Source organism: Aricia agestis, chromosome 3 (genome assembly GCF_905147365.1).
Source record: "Aricia agestis chromosome 3, ilAriAges1.1, whole genome shotgun sequence".
Taxonomy (NCBI): Eukaryota; Metazoa; Arthropoda; class Insecta; order Lepidoptera; family Lycaenidae; genus Aricia; species Aricia agestis.
In genome coordinates, this window is record NC_056408.1 from 2500759 (window position 1) to 2520191 (window position 19433).

The 19433-nt window shown below is 35.0% G+C and overlaps 2 protein-coding genes across 2 annotated transcripts; one reads left to right on the forward strand and one right to left on the reverse strand.

Annotated features, from left to right (window-relative positions):
- The first annotated feature begins 11755 nt into the window (after positions 1-11755).
- LOC121725470 (thioredoxin domain-containing protein 5 homolog) lies at positions 11756-15896 on the forward strand. The gene is made up of 8 exons (XM_042112473.1): positions 11756-12032; positions 12164-12300; positions 12508-12626; positions 12716-12856; positions 12959-13114; positions 13517-13707; positions 14022-14148; positions 15696-15896. Exons 1-8 carry the CDS (start codon positions 11884-11886, stop codon positions 15858-15860), a joined length of 1185 nt encoding a protein of 394 aa, XP_041968407.1. The 5' UTR covers positions 11756-11883; the 3' UTR covers positions 15861-15896.
- A 468-nt stretch (positions 15897-16364) lies between these two features.
- LOC121740599 (ADP-ribosylation factor-like protein 6-interacting protein 4) lies at positions 16365-17468 on the reverse strand. The gene is made up of 3 exons (XM_042133330.1): positions 17113-17468; positions 16824-16929; positions 16365-16709 (listed from the first exon to the last, which is right to left on the reverse strand). Exons 1-3 carry the CDS (start codon positions 17366-17368, stop codon positions 16583-16585), a joined length of 489 nt encoding a protein of 162 aa, XP_041989264.1. The 5' UTR covers positions 17369-17468; the 3' UTR covers positions 16365-16582.
- Positions 17469-19433: the final 1965 nt, after the last annotated feature.

Genomic DNA, 19433 nt, shown 5'->3' on the forward strand with positions numbered 1-19433 from the left:
ATCCTCTATCGGTTGTATCACGGGGAGTGCTCTGAGGAATTGTTCGAAATCATACCACCTGCAACTTTTCGCCATCGTCCCACGCAAAAAATATTCCATCCTCATCACCTTGATGAGTGGCAGTCTTCCACCGTGCGTTTCTCGCGTAACTTTCAGTCGAGCACTGTAAAACTCTGGAACGAACTGTCACCAGCAGTATTTCCGGACCTATACGACCTGCAAACCTTCAAGAAGAGAGCGTATTCTTAAAAGGCCAGCAACGTACCTGCAGCTCTTCTAATGTTGCGAGTGTCCATGGGCGACGGTAGTTGCTTTCCATCAGGTAACCCGTTTGCTCGTTTGCCCCCTTATTTTATATAAAAAAAAAGAATTATCACTTACTTTTTTTATAACCTGTAGATATAGATTATAGATAAAAGCATAATAAGGGTATGCGCGCACGGGCAACTTAGTTGCTCGGCGATTTATTTGTCTCTTGATTAAGTCTAGGAGCTAGTATGAAAGTGCGCGCACGTAGCGACGCAACTCTGGGCAACTTTTTCGTTGCCCAGAGCCCGCGACGCAACTGTCTCCTTCCCTATTGGTTTCTATGCAAGTGCGCACACGGGCAACAAAAAAGTTGCCGATCAGCCAGTTGCCACTCGACTGCCGCTGCGTGAGTTTGTGTGTACTTGCAGCTGAGTTTCTAAAATACTAGAGTAGCAATAGCAACGTCTTACAAAATATTCTCAGAAATGCGTAACCACTTGATAGCTCAAAGGCAATGTCAATTCATAATATTGTTATTGTGTCATTATGTAGGTCAGATATGCCTGCAGACATCTTCGAAGTGGCAACGCGTTGCTGCCGTATACTGCCAATCTAGTAAGATTCTGCACAGTTCATCGAAACTTTCGACACTCAGTCTAAAGTAACTAAAATTTTTTTTTTGGGTATGCTCTCAATTTCATAAAACTAGTATAAAATTTCCCAAGAGTCAGCCGATCGCTCCATAGTGGATGCACCCATCATTATATTTTTCGACGCTTTCTTCGGTTTTTTATAGCGAGTGCAACGACCACTGCAGCCTCCTCGACCAAATCCATGTTGATGACTGTCAAGAAAAAAACTGAAAAAAGTCGGGTTGCTGTCGCTCTCGTGCGCGCACCCCGACGACATGGCAATTATTTTTTCGAAAGAGACAAATAAATCGCCGAGCAACTAAGTTTCCCGTGCACGCATGGTCTAATTATTCATTACATCATTTATTTTTAATTTTAGTTATGACTTATAGTGCACTATGGCACAGAATATATTTTATTATACTACCAAACTATGGCCAAAATTCGCTAAACAGTGGAAATAATCGACATTATACTTCGTGCTGCGCCCTCGAATCAGTATAAACTGAATATATTATACAATTGTAGTAAGGCCAGGTCACACCATTGCTACACTATAGTCATTAAATTAAAGATAATTTTTTTATATATATTTTTTATCTATGTTTCCTATACTTTTACACTTCCGGTATGATGGCAACCACCTCTGCCGTTTGGCGCTAAGCCTCATCAAAGAGAATATAATCACTACGTTTTAAGCCTCATTCGCTTTTTAGTGCCGCGCCACGCTACACTTCTTTATTTCAGGTAAATACGTATTGAAATAAAATGGCGAAACGTGCATCCAATGAAGACAGTTTTGAATTTATAGTTCAAAAGTGTTAGTAGCTAGACTGGAGAAGGAAATAAAACGTCGTCAAGTTCAAATTCGTCATCGTCGAGTTCTTGTTCAGATTCGGATATCGATATTGAAGATTCAACCTGTGAGTATTCTTACCAGAATTTGTTTCAGATATTTCAGATTCACAAATAATTTAGACTTTAGAATACATAAGAATTGGTTTTAAGACCTCTTCGCCGTATTCGCCGCAATTGCCATAATTTTGTGAGGGTAATTCGAGAAAAATCTGCTGCTATAATTATGGTGAATAATTGCATAAAAGTCAAAAAGAAGTGCATCAGAATACTTTCGGAGTATATCGCCGCACTGTCTCGTGTAATAAGCACCAGATTAGTATTGTGGGAACTATATCGCCGCTATTACACAAAATTAGGGTATGTATATTTTTACATTTCGTACATGTGATAACGTCTTTTTTAGGTCAACGGGTCATGCCAATACCTGAGACCATTAGTACTATATCAGCAGATGGACCTAGTCATATACTGGTACCACCAGGATATCCTTCTATTGAAATCTCTAATGTCGACGTTGCGGAAAAAGACGTTCAGATGGATATTAACGATATTTTAGGAGATGATCCATCCAATTCCGTCGAATTCGGTCCCGATATCAACAAGGAAGCTGCAAGTCGATTTAATCACATAGCGATATCGGGAATAGGCAAGGAAAATCGTAAAGAAATTCTGAAAAAATATCTACTACCCGCAAATTGTAATTATATATCAGCCCCCCTTTTAAATCCAGAAGTCAAAAATTCGGCCCATTATGAACAAGCTCTCAAAAGAGACGCCGCAATAGAAAATCGCCAAAAGTTAATGGCCGCTGGTCTGGCGGACTTAGGTCGCATAATTTCGACGCAATTATCCGCTTCGGAGGTAGATAAAAATTTAGTTAAAGAATGAATGGATGTGGGTAGAATATTTTGTGATATTCAATACTGTAATTCAGAAACACGAAAACAATTCATCATGTCGTTACTAAAAAGTGATCTACGTAGTCACTTGACTGAAACAAAGATTGATAAATTTCTATTCGGTTTGAATTTTACTGAATCGATAAAAAATGCTAAAGCCGTGTCAAAGTCAAGCTTGGATTTAAAAGCTCAAGCTAAGTAAGATAAGTCGTTAACAAACTCGAATAGATATTTAAACTGGAAGGCGAGGACTTCGAATCGCAGGCAGCCGGGTCCAACGCCACGACAGCAGATGCCTGCTGCACAGAGCGGGACGTCTCGTCCGGGACCATCGCGCAACTTCTCGCAGCGCACCAAGGTGACTCGCACCCGTCACCAGTAAACGAGGTACGTTACACCAGTCGCCTCTCTAATTTTTACAATCGATGGACTCTCATAACACGGGACTATTATACTATTTTGTCTTGGATAAACGGATACAAGATAGAATTCGATGAAGAACCTCATCAAAATTGTCAACCAGCAGAAAATACGTTTTCTGAATTTGAAAAAATCCGTTTGCCATCCGTTATCCAGGAACTTGTTGACATAGGGGCTATAAGATGCCTATTTTCTTATCAAGATTCATGAAGACTCAAGAAAATACCTACGATTCATTGTCAATAATAAATTGTATCAATTTAATGTCCTACCATTTGGTCTCTGCACGGCACCCTATGTATTTACAAAACTTATGAAGCCAGTGGTAAAGTTACTAAGAGAAAGTGGTTTTATGTCATCTATATACTTGGACGATTTATTTTTAGTTGGAGATACTTATCGAGATCGTTATCAAAATATTGTGATAACTCAAAATGTATTAGAGTCATTAGGGTTTATAATAAATAAAGTAAAAAGTTTGTCTACGCCATCGACGTCATGTAAATACTTATGTTTCATTATAGATACTTGTAAATTGCAAATAAGCCTACCACTAGAAAAACGAAATTTTATAAAATCGGAGCTTGAAAATATTCTAAATTTAAAACGTTGTAAAATACGGTTGTTTGCTCGCTTATTGGGTTTATTGGCCTCTGCATGCCCTGCTATTGAATACGGAAGGCTATATACAAAAGAACTAGAACGTGTTAAATTTTTAAATTTAAAAAACAATTGTGATAATTATGAAGCGTACATGTGTATTCCGCGTTCATTATTACCGGACTTAAATTGGTGGACCGATTCTATCAAAAATTCTGTTCACAGAATACTATTAGACAAATACGCGTTAGAGGTTTATTCTGACGCCTCAACTACGGGGTGGGGAGCAGCATGTAATGGCAAAACGGCTAGTGGATCTTGGTCTAACGAAGAAATGTTGTTACATATAAACCATCTCGAATTATTAGCGGCCTTTTTTGCATTAAAAATATTTGTTAATGGTCATAGGAATTGTCAAGTTTTGCTTAGAATTGATAATACCACTGCCGTAAGCTTAATTAATCGTATGGGTGGAGTAAAATATCCACATTTAAATAAAGTCACAAAGGATATTTGGCAGTGGTGTGAGGCACACAAAATCTTTATTTTTGCATCCTATGTGAAATCGTCTGATAATTATATAGCAGATTTTGAATCGAGAAGAATACATCCCGATATTGAATGGTCGTTAACGGATTTTTCTTTTAGAAATTTAAAAGAAAATTTACTTGAACCCCAAATAGATTTATTTGCTTCAAGAATAAACAATGAATGCCAGAAATGTCTCCTGGCATAGAGACCCAGACGCTGTTGCTGTAGATGCGTTTACACTAGACTGGTCTCATGAATTGTTTTACGCGTTTCCACCATTTTCGCTTATTCTAAAGTGCTTACGAAAGGCTATCGTAGATAAAGCAGTAAGTATAATGGTAGTTCCTAATTGGCCCACGCAACCGTGGTTTAAACGGCTCGTTGTTTCTGATTTAATTACCCTGGATCATAACGATATTATCTTATCATGTTACAGCAATCGCAATTTTCAAACGCACGTTACCCTGGTTGCCGGGATATTGTCAGGGAAGCGTTGCTCAAGCGCGGAGTTCCCGATGTTGCATTAGAAATAACTATGGCAGGATGGTCTTCAAATACCATAAAACAGTACGATTTATGTTTTAAACGTTGGTATGTATTTTGCCAAAATAATAACGTTGATTTTTTCAAGCCATCGGTTGCACAGATATTAGAATTTTTAACAAAAATTTATAACGATGGAGGCAAATATAGTACAGCCATAGAGCCGCTCTCGCATTAATTGCTAATGACGTGTCTAGTGACATTAGAATTTCGAGATTTTGTAAAGGCGTATATAATTTAAGACCTCCATTGCCTAAATATAATACGACTTGGGATGCGGCTGTAAATTACTTAGGATCTCTATTTCCAAATGAAAATTTACCACTAGAGAAACTTTCAAAAAAGTGTATCACTTTACTTGCCCTTGTCACTGCACATAGAGTGCAAACACTTTCAAAAATTAAAGTTAACGAATTAACTACTTTGAATGACCAAATTATTATAAAGATAAGGAACATAATTAAATTGGAACTAATCAGCCAACTTTACATTTACCTTTCTTTAATGAACGTGTAGAAGTTTGCCCTGCAAAAACATTGTTAGCTTATATAGAAAAAACTAGAGAACTAAGAAAGTCTGATTACATATTCCTTAGTTTTCAAAAACCTCACAATAGTGTCACGGGACAGACCTTTGGATAAAGTGTACATTAGGAGATAGTGGCATTGACATTTCATACTTTTCATCACACAGTACTAGGCATGTACTAGGCATGCTGCCTCTTCCAAAGCGTTTAAGCTTGACGTCAGTCTGGACGTGATACGACAGACTGCTGGATGGAGTGCCAATTCCACAACATTTGCAATATTTTATAACCGACCTATTGTAAATGAAGATGACAATGTAGCCTTAGCTAAAACAATTTGTTCTCTTTGATTTTTTGTATTCCTTAGTTTTTATGTTATTCTTAATCATTGTTTTTTATTTTTATATTAAAAATCAAATGATTGATAAAAACATGATGTTTCCTTTAACATCTCTCAACATCTACAATTGTTTAATATATTCAGTTTATACTGATTCGAGGGCGCAGCACGAAGTATAATTAGTGATTAAACGAACTTACCTGTAGGTGAAGTTCAATCATAATTATACGGAGTGCTGCGCCCGAAGAATCGGTATAAATATACAATTACCCAAACCCAAAAATCCCTATTAATTAAGGAAACATCATTTTATTTTCTAAACTAAATGAGGCTTAGCGCCAAACGGCAGAGGTGGTTGCCATCATACCGGAAGTGAAAAAGTATAGGGAATATAGATAAAAAAAAAATATATTTTTTTTCTCTTTAATTTAATGACTATAGTGTAGCAATGGTGTGACCTGGCGTTACTACAATTGTATAATATATTCAGTTTATACTGATTGTTCGGGCGCAGCACTCCGTATAATTATGATTGAACTTCACCTACAGGTAAGTTCGTTTAATCACTAATTATATTATGGGAACAACACCCTAGAGTCATTTTACCCACAACACATTATTACACAAGAACAAAAATTACAATTGCCTAATATTGCTATTGGCCCTTTGAAAACCACTGTCTAATGAAAGACATGAGAAAGAAGAAGTCTCAATTCTGGCTATATTTTAATCAGACAAGAGTTAAACCCAATGTGAAAATATATATGAAAAATTATTCATATTTGACGCGGACGAAGTCGTGGACAATAGCTAGTGAGAAATATATATCCAACATATTAATATACCCTTTCTACACCTGTTTGTTAAGGATAACTCCATAAAGTAACGTTAATTACTATTGATTTTGTGAACATAAGGTGTAAAAATAAATATACTAAAATAATCGTAGCTCAGCTCCGATATTACTTAGAATAATTTTTATTACTAATATATGTTTCTCTAATGTAGTCAATGAGTTTCTAAAATACAATGTAGTGCTACAAAATAGTAAGGGTTTTATCCCTGGCCGCTGGAAAAAAAATGATGCCACAGGTCCATACAAAGTTACCTTATGCCCTTTGTTTGTTATTTTTAATAAATATTATCATATTTAAAAATGGTGACTTGTGCTGTAAGTGTCTGCAGTGTAAATCATAAGAATAATCCTGAAAAATATACATTTCACAGGTAATTAATCTTCATGTCCTAATTGCTACGATGTGTTTATTTTTGCTATATTCTGTCTCTAGTTCTCTATTTCAAATAAAATTTCGTGAATCCTCCCTTTTACTTTCATATTTTGCGTAACTAAAGGTACTATTGTTCTTATATTACACAAATTTTGAAGAAACATTTTTCATCAATTTTTTTTACATATACGCTAGTGCTTGAATCAAATTTATCGATATGCTTATCGATATTTTACAATAACATAAAACTAAAATTTATAAAAATCATTTACCTTTATTTTTATCACCTTAGCCCAGCCGCACATTATCCGAAATTTCTGATCAGAAAAATTCGGACGCCCGGCGGAACGCACTCTGTTCATACATTTTGTTGTAGACCCATCATACTAAAAGAATTTCTGACGTGTCAAAATGTATGAGCGGGGCGGAGCCTCCGAATTTTTGTGATCAGAAATTTGGATAACGTGCGGCCGGACTAAAAAGGACATAATATTATCTTATTTTATTTTAAGTATAATATAGAGTGACTCTAAAACTAGAGGAAGGTTTATATTTCTCCTCCTTATAATAGGAAAATGGCTGAAATTAATTGGGCGTGTTGGTTGGAATCCCAAGAAAAATTCAACAATATGTAGCAAACATTTCATTGAAAATTTTTAAAGAAAAAGTAGAACAAATACTATTTTAGTTAATTCCAACTAATTTGGAGCTATTCCAACTTTATTTGTACCAGTAAGTTTGGCATACTGTTGCACTTGTTACTGAAGCAATTATAAGCAATTATTGCTTTTTAGTTCATATAAGATTATACCTAAATGAACTAAAAAGTATTAAATAATCCTTATTCTGTACTCAATCTTCATAATTTTGAAGTCGGTACCAGTCCCAAGTATATAAGTTGCAGTTATACCTATTCTGTCACAGAACTGGCAATCGCCAGTTAGGTTAGCTGATACCGATTGCAAAATAATGAAAATTGAGAACAGAATTAATACTGAGTACAGAATAAGAATTATTTAATACTTTTTAGTTCATTTAGGTTTTCTATACTTACAGTTGGTGTTTTAAAAAATCAAAATCAAAATTGCTTTATTTCTGAACAAATCTAATATAAAATATATTTTCAGAATACATGGTGCCTACCACCGGTTCGGGAACTAAGCCGACGAGAAAAACCGGCGTAAGAAACTCGCACGGGGCCCACTTTTTACCAAAAAAAGTGAGAGAAAAAATAATCTTTTAAAATAAAATTTACAATGCTGTAACTAAAATTTATACAATGTAAACATAGATAGATACATAATAATTATAAGTCATGTAGAAGTAGCCTTGCAAGCAGTCATTCAGCATTCTACTCCCAAGATGTGCCATCGTTTATGAAAATATCATTGACCTTATAATAGGCTTTGGCACAAAACGTTCTTTGACTACTTTTTTAAATTTATTAATCGAAAGATTTTAAACGTTTTCTGGGACCGTATGTTTCCATTTTTATACCAAGGAGTCGCCTCGATTTCTTATGGTTTCCATCACCAGACCACCACTTTTGTGAACATGATACCTACTCTGAACAATACAATGTACAACAAAAGAAAAATTTTGAAAATCGGTTCATAAACTGCGGAGTAATCGTTGAACATACATAAAAAATATATCCACAGCCGAACGTCTTAGACTCCTCCTGTTTGGAAGTCGGTTAAAAATAATTGTAAAAAAAATATGATATTTTATGATATGTATTTAATCTAAGAATAAAATATAATATACTTTGTGTGTTGTTTACTTTCAACGTTTACTTTCAATGTAAGGGCTGATTTACCAGATAGATTTTACCTGAGTAATAAATAAGTAACTTATAATGTTTTATGTGTATATTATTTACCCCTATAAAAACCTCATGTCATAACATATCCGACGATTGAAAAATCATTCCAAAAGAAAATGTGTATCTACTTTACAATCGTCACCTTTTTGCCAATTAAAATTTATGATACCTAATTTGAATTACAAATCTGTCAAAGTTGCATATTATTTAATTCTTATAGAAACTCGGGTAAAATAACTCGGAACGGACTATACTATCGATAGCAAAATACTATACTATCGATAGTAAAATATACATCACTAGCACACGCACACATTGACAGATCGAAAATGGTCACGCATTTTCGGGTTGTCAGGTGGTCTATACGACAGTATATACATATTAAGTCTATGGGTAAAACAAACATGTTATACATTTAATTTAACAAATTCAGCTTTTTGCTGACTCTCGTAATCAACTCGTAATCGGTTACATGAGAGTACAGAGACATAGGCCCTTTTCACATACATACGGTTGTCATCTAAAGTTTAAACGGCCCGGGCGCGGCGCCGTGCCTTGCTTAAGCCTTCACATGTAACACGGTTTTCGCACCGTCACCCAGAAACGCTGGCCCCGGTTAAGGTTGCGGCACGGTCGCCGTGCCGTACGTAAAGTAGAAATGTATGCGCTACTAAGCCGTGCCATGTGAAAGCTGTCTGTCTGTCTGTGAAAGCATGTGTAGCTCATACATTTCTACTTTGTACGGCACGGCGACCGTGCTGCAAACCGCATGATGCATGTGAAAAGGGCCGCCCTCCACTTGACGTTAAAAACTATCAAAACGCTGAAAATGCCTCCCTATTTTGGGCGTTTTAATCGTTTTTAATGTTAAGTGGAACGCGGGTCTGTCATCACATAGAGGTACTATAGACTGGAGAGAGCCTTACATCGGTGTATAAGCGTCAAAAGCGTGTAATGTTATGTCCTACTTACTAGGACATAACTTAGGGGTCGGTCTGCATATTTCATGTAATAAAAGTGTTAATAAAGGTTTTTAGTGAACATTTAATGCTAGACATTGTTGAGTTTTGTGGTTCCGCTAAATAATAAACCATAAGAATGGTCAAAGAATGCCTCAAACACGTGAATTTAACATTAAATTCGTAAGTTTTGAACGACGTTTTTTGGGCTTTTCAATCGGTATTTTTGTAAGCTAAAAAGATAATTAAGTTTATTTATCCCTTATTCGTGCTATATAAGGCATTAGTGCTAAAAATGTCACATCAATTAATGATTTGGCTATAAAAATTGCATAGCTTTTTACGTGTGTTTACTGATTCTCATCACTTGAACTATAGTTAGTCGATATCATGAATTATTTGACTTTCTTTCCTGTATCATAATGTGCTTCGAAATAATCGACAAATAGAAATATTTAAGAAAATAAACGCACACTACTTGTATGAAAATAAGAACAAAATGGCCACGCGATGACGGGCTAACGGTGGTATGAATAAAAAAATCTTAGTGAACGTTTTAACAGCTTTCTAACTAAAATGTTCATTAAAGTTAAAAACCGTCTTATAACACTCCATATGAATAAACGCTTGCTAAGCCTTCGCTAAGTAAAATACCTTTAGATGACGTTTTATAAGATTTTTTTTTGGTAATGTTGGCAGTGTGTCAATTTATTGTATTCCACAGATTAAAAATTGTATTCAATGTGTCAAAAATAAAGAGTAAAGAAAAAATAAATGTACTTTATGGATTTTATAAATCATAGAGCAAAGTAGACTTTGACATTGGCAACTCACTAAGGCCGCCATAATAAAAGAAGAAGAATAATGAAAAGAAGGAGAAGATAACTAAAAATACTATTTTATTCTGTTTTACTTTTGAGGCCTACAATTAGTGCATTTGACACAATGTATCTAAGGGTCTATACAGACGGACCGCATTTCAACTGCAATCCAACCGCAAATTGCAGTTCAAGTGCAGTTTGAATGCAGTTGACACGACTGCAATAGAACTGCAAACCAAACGCGCAGTTGGATTGCAGTTTATTTGCAGTTGGCGTGCAGTCGTGTGAACTGCATACCGACTGCATCCAAACTGCACTGCTGGAGAGCGGACCGTGCGGGCGGGTAGGATGGTGCAGTTTAGATGCAGTCAGTATGCAGTTCACACGACTGCACGCCAACTGCAAGTCTGCAACTGAACTGCAATCCGACTGCGCGTTTGGTTTGCAGTTCTATTGTAAGGTCTACACAGATGGACCGCATTTCAACTGCAATCCAACCGCAAATTGCAGTTCAAGTGCAGTTTGAATGCAGTTGACACGACTGCAATAGAACTGCAAACTAAACGCGCAGTCGGATTGCAGTTCAGTTGCAGTTGGCGTGCAGTCGTGTAAACTGTATGGTTTGCAGTTCTATTGCAGTCGAATTGCAATCGTGTCAACTGCATTCAAACTGCACTTGAACTGCAATTTGCGGTTGGATTGCAGTTGAAACGCGATCCGTCTGTGTAGACCCGTAATCGTGTCAACTGGATTTAAACTGCACTTGAACTGCAATTTGCGGTTGGTTTGCAGTTGAAATGCGGTCCGTCTGTAGAGACCCTTACTGATTCTTGAAATTGCAATAATGTCAGAAATCGCGATAATACTCGATATTGCGTCCATTTTCAGTCTCTTAAAATGGTCTTAAAGTAGGTCCGAGGCTTCACTAAAGTTTGCGAACTCCTATTTGACGTTTCGCGCCTAAACAACTGTTAGCAAACGTTTATTCATATCGATTATGCTTAAAATGTTCTTAAAATAGGTTTAAAACAGGCGCGCTATTTTTTGACAGCTGTCACCTTAAAAAGGTGTTAGAGCACTGTTAGAGAACCTTTATTCATATTAAATTTTACAACAGGCTTATAAAGCTGTTGTAAACCTTCGCTAAGTTTTTATTCATACGACCGTTAGACTACATCTATAGTATATTATACTTCATCAGTCATCTATGTGTCATCACCTGTCAACTTGCAGTAACTAATTCTTAATCTGTGGTCATTTGTCAGCAGTCAGCACTCTGATCTGTCATCTGTTCTGACTTCTGTGGTCAGCACTTGTCAGTGGTGAAATGGAATTGTTGTTTTTCTCTACTTTTTCTCTGATTTACATTATATTTTATTATATTTCTATGAAAGAAATGTGAGAATAAGTGATTATTAATATAAATCAATATTTAATATTATCAATTCAAGATGAATAGTGCATATACATTTATTGCAATGCTTCTTCTACCACATATTGTGACTCCAGAACAGAGCTCAGTGTATGAATATGGACCTGAAGATTTTAAAAGGCAAATAGAAATATTGGATGGAAACTTTATTATGTTCTATGCCCCCTGGTAAGATAATCAAGGTCAAGAGATAATGATTCACTTTACTTTGAACTCTTCTAACCCATCAATCCTATAACAATTGAAAATCTATTGTGTCTGCGATTCTATTGTGTATTAAACAAACGCAATTATTTCAGGTGCAGGCATTGCACAGAATTTTATCCAACTTGGTCGGAGCTAGGAGAACACATCAACTCTAGAGGTACCAATTTTGCAATCGCTCGTGTGGACTGTACGAAACACGCCAGACTCTGTCATGAAGTTGATATCACAGGTTTGTATTTGCTTATATTATATTTTGTCAACATGTTTCATGGAATAAAGTAATAATAATAATAATGTAATCTTAAAATCAATAATGAAAAAATAGTATTACCAATGCAGCTGCTCACCAATCTTAGTTTTTTATAGAAATTCCAAACAATGAAAACAAATGCCAAGTGCTTTACTGTAAAAACTTTAAGTTTTATGATGGTTTCAGGATATCCAACACTACTTTTCTTTCACAAAAAATCATTTACACCCATTGAATATAAAGGTGCAAGGGATTTGCCATCATTGAGTCACTTTTTAAATGAACTTTTTGATGAATCAGCAAAGGTAAGGTTTTAGGCTCATAATATACAATATTGTTTCTAAATTTGGGACAAAATTCATTTTATTGCTAAATCATGATACTTTTTTTTCAGAAATCACAGTTAGAATCGGAAAAAATTGAAGTTACAACATATGGTGGAAGGGCATTTTTAAATGACAATAACATTGAAAAATTTGTCTCAAAAGGCCAACATTTTATAATGTTTTATGTCCCATGGTGTAAAGTGTCACAGGTAATTTTATTTTTATAATAAATCTAAATTCTTTGAAAATAATATTAATAATAAAATTTTCTTGTGTATGGGACATTAACAAATAGTAAATACTGTTTCCAGAGCCTAGCTCCAATTTGGGCAAAACTTGCTAAGGTATACGAGGAAAATCCATACATTGAAATTGGCCAAGTTAACTGTATAGAAAATGAAGTAACATGCAGGAACTTTGATGTAAAAGAATATCCCTATTTAGTTTGGATGGTTAATGGAAGAATAGTAAGTACAGATTCTAGTTTTTAAATATTTCTCTATTATTATATTTTATTAAATTGATTGGGAACACAGAATTACGAACTTAAACTGGTAACCTGGCAAAGGCGTTTTGTTGTAGTTTGTTAAGGATTTTTAAAAAATTTCCATCATTATTCCCTCTTTCTCTCTAACATGACATATTAGGTTGGGGAAAAAGTTTCTTTATTTACATTTTATATAAAAATTCAAAATTTCAAAGACTACGTGACAAAACTCTAGACCCCCCCGCGTAGTATTTTGAAGGCCCCCCTCCCCCCCTAAATGGGTCACGTAGTATGGGTATGCTCCCTAAGGTGTTAGCTGGATGGAGTGGAGATGGAGTAAAAATGTAAATGCATATTTCATTGCAGCAATATCTTATTTCAGATGGGCATAGCAAATGAACACAATCTAGAAGGCCTCAAAGAGTATGTTGAAAAAATGTTATTGGCTGAAAATCATGATCCAGATAAGTTTATGAAGAAGAAAAAAGCATTCCCAGTTGCTAGGATATCAGAAGAAACATTTGAAACATTTTTGCAGAAGGAATTAGTTTTTGTTAATTATTTTGCTCCATGGTAGGATATTTTACAATCATAATATTATTATTGTAACTAATTACTTTCTAATTTATTTATTTTATCTGAATCTTCGTAGCTAATGAATTTATTACCTTCTTGATGAATTAAAACTTTTTAATCGGGACTTAACGCGACTTATTCAAGTAGTAATGCTATCCTGCAGTCCCCTCGTGACCACGGCCGAAACGTCGAGAAAAAGTATGTATTCATAGTAGCATTACTACTTGAATAAGTCGCGTTAAGTCCCGATTAAAAAGTTTTAATTATAATGCAACGCGAAAGTTTAAAATGTTATTCTTGATGAATTGCAGGTGTGCGCATTGTATGCAGCTTAACCCTCTCTGGATAAAGTTAGGAGAAAGATTCCAAAATGAATCCAGGGTGATCATAGCAGATATTGACTGTGGGAGATCAAAAACTATATGTGAAGTGGAAAAGGTATGTTGTTTATGTTGTAACTAGCTGTCCCGGCAAACATTATTTTGCTATACTTATAAAGTATAGTTTACACAGAGCCAATAATCTCGGCGCCAGTCCTGCAAAAGCCAGTACTGGCCTGGCCCCTTTTGTTTAGACAAAGCCATTGCATTCACGAATTTTTCTTTGGGTGTCCACACGTTGCAGTTAAAAAAATAATGAGTTAACGGCAAAGTCTGTTGAAAAATAAATGTTTTAAGGAACATCTGCGTACTATTCGATTTCGATTGAAATATTAGAAAAAAAGAAAACAAAACTATTCTTTTTTTTATATTCATTCTGGCACGAAGTTGTTCTAGTGCCGAAACGCGCATTTGTTTATTTTTGTAAGAATCACAATGCTTATTTCACAAGCATTAGAGCTCCCTATAAAGTTGTTTAATTTTTAAAGGGATCCTCTTCATTGAATTTTCTCGGCATTTTCTCCTAGAAATTCCAAACACATGCACACCATACAGACGTTCGCCGATAGGCGGGTCCACACCAAGCGAGCCACCGCGGCCGAGGCCCGCCTCGCGCAGCATGCGCCGTACGCTCGCTTGGTGTGGACGTTGTTCGCCCGAGGCGGGCGCATGCTCACGCTCGGGCGAGCGCGCGCGCGGCCGAGCCGAGCGGTGTCGGTTTTTTGAAATGCTCAAAGGTGCCTCGGTCGTTTGCCTCGCGCAGTGTGGACGTCACATATTTTATTTTGTGCCGCGGTCAAAAATGAACGATCAGAGTCGACAACTAATAAGTTTATACGCCGCAAATGTATGGCTTTGGGATGCCAGGGATCCCAATTACTCTAACAGAGGGATGAGGGAAGATTCTTGGAAAAAATCAGCCGCAAAATGAATATTCCTGTTATGGATATAAAAATGTTTGGCGCTTGGCAATGGGCGCTTTATTCTCGCCAGTACTGGCAGCCAGCATTGGCCTGACTTGAAAAACTGTTTACACGCGGCATATGCCAAGCCAATACTGGCTGACAGTCTTATTGGCAGCCAGTATTGGCTGTGTATAAATTATATTGTATTTCGCCCATATTATTTTATTGAAGTGACTAAATAAGTATTGCTATTCCATCGCACAATGGTCGCCGTTGGTCTCGAGTTGTTATAATTTGCTATTATTTATTCAACAAATGTCAAATGCACTTATCAATATAAAAAAGTAGCTAGTAGCCGATTCTCAGACCTGAATATAAAATTTGGTAAAAAATATGCATATAAAATTTGGTAAAAAATCAGTAAAGCTGTTTCGGAGGAGTATGGTAACTAACATTGTGACATGAGAATTTTATATATAAGATTTATTTAGGTTTTAAAAATGTAGATGTTGCAGTCAAAATGTGTGCAGTAGTAGAAACTCACTCATACTATAATAATATTAAATACAGTGTATATTACACCAAGTGCTTTCCTTTATCACTGCTAAGTTTCATAAATATTAGTAAAGTAGTTTTAAGGTCATCCATCAGGACGGACTTCTATTAACAAGTTTACAATGATATTAACATTTATTTTCAGATCAATGGTCTCCCCACTTTAGTATTGTATAAGAATAAGGAAATAGTGAGTGTGGAAAACGGTGGTCAACCATTGGACAGTCTCATATCTTTGGTCAGCGAGCACCTGGCCTCTGATGATGCAGAGGAGAGTGATGCCAAACAACCAACCAAAGATGAACTGTAATAGGCATAGGTACTATAATAAACTATTCCAAACATTTATGTGACTTTAAATTTCTTTTTTTTTTTAATTAATTTTAACACTTGCAAGAAACAGCTTGAATGTTTAAACTTTAAAGTATGATAAAATATTACTCTTAAACACACACAATATGAGAGATATTAACAAGACTTTATTATTGTGGTAAACAGTGTTAACTATTTACCACAATAATAAAGTTTAGACATGTTGAATCACTACTACACAGAAATTGAGTCTGGACTTTTGCAAGTAGCCATAATTAAGAGACAAGTCATGTCTTTTTATTCCTGCACAAGTATATTGCTTTCTCATTATATGGGACAATAATTCCCAGTCACAAAAAATACTGCTATTCTTTAATAAGGAGATGAGAAAGCAATATGCTTGTGCAGGACCTGATAAGGTCAATTAACAAATTTCTGAGTTTCTCAATCAGGTATGTTGAATACTTAAAAATGAAAAAAAAAGACATAAGTTTGAAAACATATATTTGTGATAAGCGATTCATAAATATAATAGAACCATTGCCATAAATGGTTAATAATAGGAAGCATGTTTACTGTTTAGTATCTCTGTTCACAAAATATACAAGTAGATTTTTCTACCACTTACCTGTAGAAAATAATTAAATAAATCCATTTTATTCTTAGTTATATTTAAAAAGTGACTTGTATAGAAATAGTGTGGCTGTATAGAAGCACATATTACTTCTTTTTTAAAGTTTGTGACTGAAAGAATTCGCCATCAGCTAATGTGGCCTGTTTGTTGATTTGTTTGTGTCTGTCGCGGGATACTATTTCTTCTAATACCTCTCCATCTCCTTTTATTAACCTGAAAATAGGTCATTACTCAAAGACAATTCTGCAGTCTTTTTTTCCATACAAAATGTTCATACATACTAAATCACAGCCACAAAATGCAAAGAAATAAGAAAGATAGAATAACCTGTATCTGCCAGTTTCTTCATCCAGCACTCTCCTCACAACACTCTGGCGTTTCTCCCACTCTTCTTTGGTCATTGGTGCCATAGCCTTTGATTTTTCCATTAACTCTGCAAGTACAGAGTGTTTTACTAATTTCAATGTAAATTACACAGGGGTACATGAAACCAGCCAACTTTTATGAATGTAATGAAGTAAAGGAAGTCTGCCTGGATCACATTAAATGGGATTCCGAATTCTCTGCTTACTATTATAGAAAATTGGAAGAGAAACTCAAAATAGATCTTACATACCTATTGGAATGTCAGCAGGTACATCATTATCAATACTTTCACTCTTAGACTTTTCTCTTGACCGATCCCGCTTTTTCTTAAGCTTTCTTTTCTGTTCTTTTAGCTTCTTTTTTAAAGCTTTTTCGGTCTTTTTCTGCTCTTTCTTTAACCTCTTTTTAAGTTTGCGTAGTTTCTTTCTCTCTTGACTTGAGTCGGAACTTCCTGAACTCGAGTCGTCAGAAGACTTGCGCCGCTTTTTAGACTTTTCCTTTCCCATTCTTATGTGTTTTCAAAAAGTCTATTGATATACGCGCAAAATAACGAACGATTTCTTAAATTCAATAAAATAATACAAATGAAATGACAAGACCCTGCAGTAGAGCGTCTGTTTTTGCAAATTTGTGTAGGTTTTTAATTTTAAAGTTTTGGGCGACAAAGCAATTTTAATTTCCAAAATCCAAAAATTTAAGAAAATAATTACTGCCGAATGCCGAAATGCCGATTGCAGAAAATTCCATAATCCATATTCCAATTTCCAAACACAGATGATTCCAAAATCCAAATATCAATTTGACATTTGACACTTTGAAGTTTGACATAATATGACCAAGGACTATGAGTGTAGATGGAGGAGAACTATCTCTATTCTCTATATGTAAGAAGTGTCCGCTGAAATGCGTTACAGGGTAAATTTTAAATCATTTAGCAGATTTTATTCAATGAATAAGGAAACAGATGGAAGCGACATAACTACAAAAAAGTGTGGCCGGCGCCATATTGCCAAGAACTAAACATGGCGGTCTATAGTGATGAGACACTCGGTTGATATTTATCGAGGATATCGATAAGTAAGATGTTATAAGTGAGCTATTAAGGTTAAAATCTTTTAAATGATCAGATTCTTCACCTAATATTTTTTACATTCGATAAAAAAGTACATGACTCAACGTCAAATCTACTAATTTCTATGTTGATTAAATAATATCGAAAATCAAGCCATGTTATATTACTATTCTATCTTATTTATTGTCTAATTATTAACTAAATTACCACATACGAAGTCAAGCCATCGCGTCGGTAAAATAACAAACATTTTAGTAAAAATATAAACGTACCGATCCAAGGACAAACTTTTTTAAATTTCTTCAGATTTTTGACGGACTATAAATTAATTAAAAAAAAAAGCAAATTGGTCGAAAAATTTTACCGTTATATCGATATTTTTTTCGCGATATATCGAGACCGATATTGATATTTTTTCAAATATCGATGTATCGATATATCGATATTTTCTTTCAATTTGGACATCCCTATAATACGACACTTTGACAGTTTATGTACCTCGGAGAACCGGAACATAAAATGGCGGACCGGCCACAGTATTTTGATTTGGTAGAGACCATTATGCTGCGTCTACTTATAAAAGTCAATGCTTTTATTTCAGCTATTTTAGGTTATATTTTGACCATAGTATATATCATAGACATAATATAATGCTAAAGACCAACAAAGAGTGCGAGAGAGAAGAAAATCCTTTATGGAATTATAACAAGATGAAAAGAGAGAGGCAGTCTAATGAAAATTGTAACAACTTTTATTTGACAGGTCGTCAAAAGTCGTCAATCGTTTTTATGCCCTTTCGGTATTTGCAATTTATTATTTAAATCGTATGTTATTTTCAACAAATACTATTATATATAACAATAATAACTTGTGCTGTGAGTGATTGCAGTGTAAATCATAGGAATAATCCTGAAAAATATATATTTCACCCGTAATTAATCTTCATGTCCTAATTGCTACGATGTGTTTATTTTTGCTATATTCTGGTCTTTAGTTCTCTATTTCAAATAAAATATTGTGAATCCTCCCTTTTACTTTCATATTTTGCGTAACTAAAGGTACTATTGTTCCTATATTACACAAATTTTGAAGAAAAATTTTTCATCAAAATTTCTTACATATACGCTAGTGCTTGAATCCAATTTTTCGATATGCTTATCGATATTTTACAATAACATAAATCTAAAATAAAAATCATTTACCTTTATATTTATCACCTTAAGCCCGGCCGCACATTATCCGAAATTTCTGATCAGAAAAATTCGGACGCCCGGCGGAACGCACTCTGTTCATACATTTTGTTGTAGACCCATAATACTAAAAGAATTTCTGACGTGTCAAAATGCATGAGCGGGGCGGGGCGTCCGAATTTTTGTGATCAGAAATTCGGAAAATGTGCGGCCGGACTAAAAAGGACATATTATCTTATTTTAACTAATATAATATAGTATAGTATAATATAGCTAATATAATATAACTACTATAATATAGAGTGACTC

What these genes read in the sequence shown, in the direction of transcription:
- LOC121725470 (XM_042112473.1), top strand. Translation starts at nt 11,884, where the DNA reads ATGAATAGTGCATATACATTTATTGCAATGCTTCTTCTACCACATATT. An exon ending in TCATGAAGTTGATATCACAG is followed by an intron (nt 12,301 to 12,507) that starts GTTTGTATTTGC and finishes TGATGGTTTCAG; the next exon opens with GATATCCAACACTACTTTTC. An exon ending in CATGGTGTAAAGTGTCACAG is followed by an intron (nt 12,857 to 12,958) that starts GTAATTTTATTT and finishes TACTGTTTCCAG; the next exon opens with AGCCTAGCTCCAATTTGGGC.
- LOC121740599 (XM_042133330.1), bottom strand. Translation starts at nt 17,368, where the DNA reads ATGGGAAAGGAAAAGTCTAAAAAGCGGCGCAAGTCTTCTGACGACTCG. An exon ending in ACCTGCTGACATTCCAATAG is followed by an intron (nt 16,930 to 17,112) that starts GTATGTAAGATC and finishes CTGTACTTGCAG; the next exon opens with AGTTAATGGAAAAATCAAAG. An exon ending in GAAGAAACTGGCAGATACAG is followed by an intron (nt 16,710 to 16,823) that starts GTTATTCTATCT and finishes ACCTATTTTCAG; the next exon opens with GTTAATAAAAGGAGATGGAG.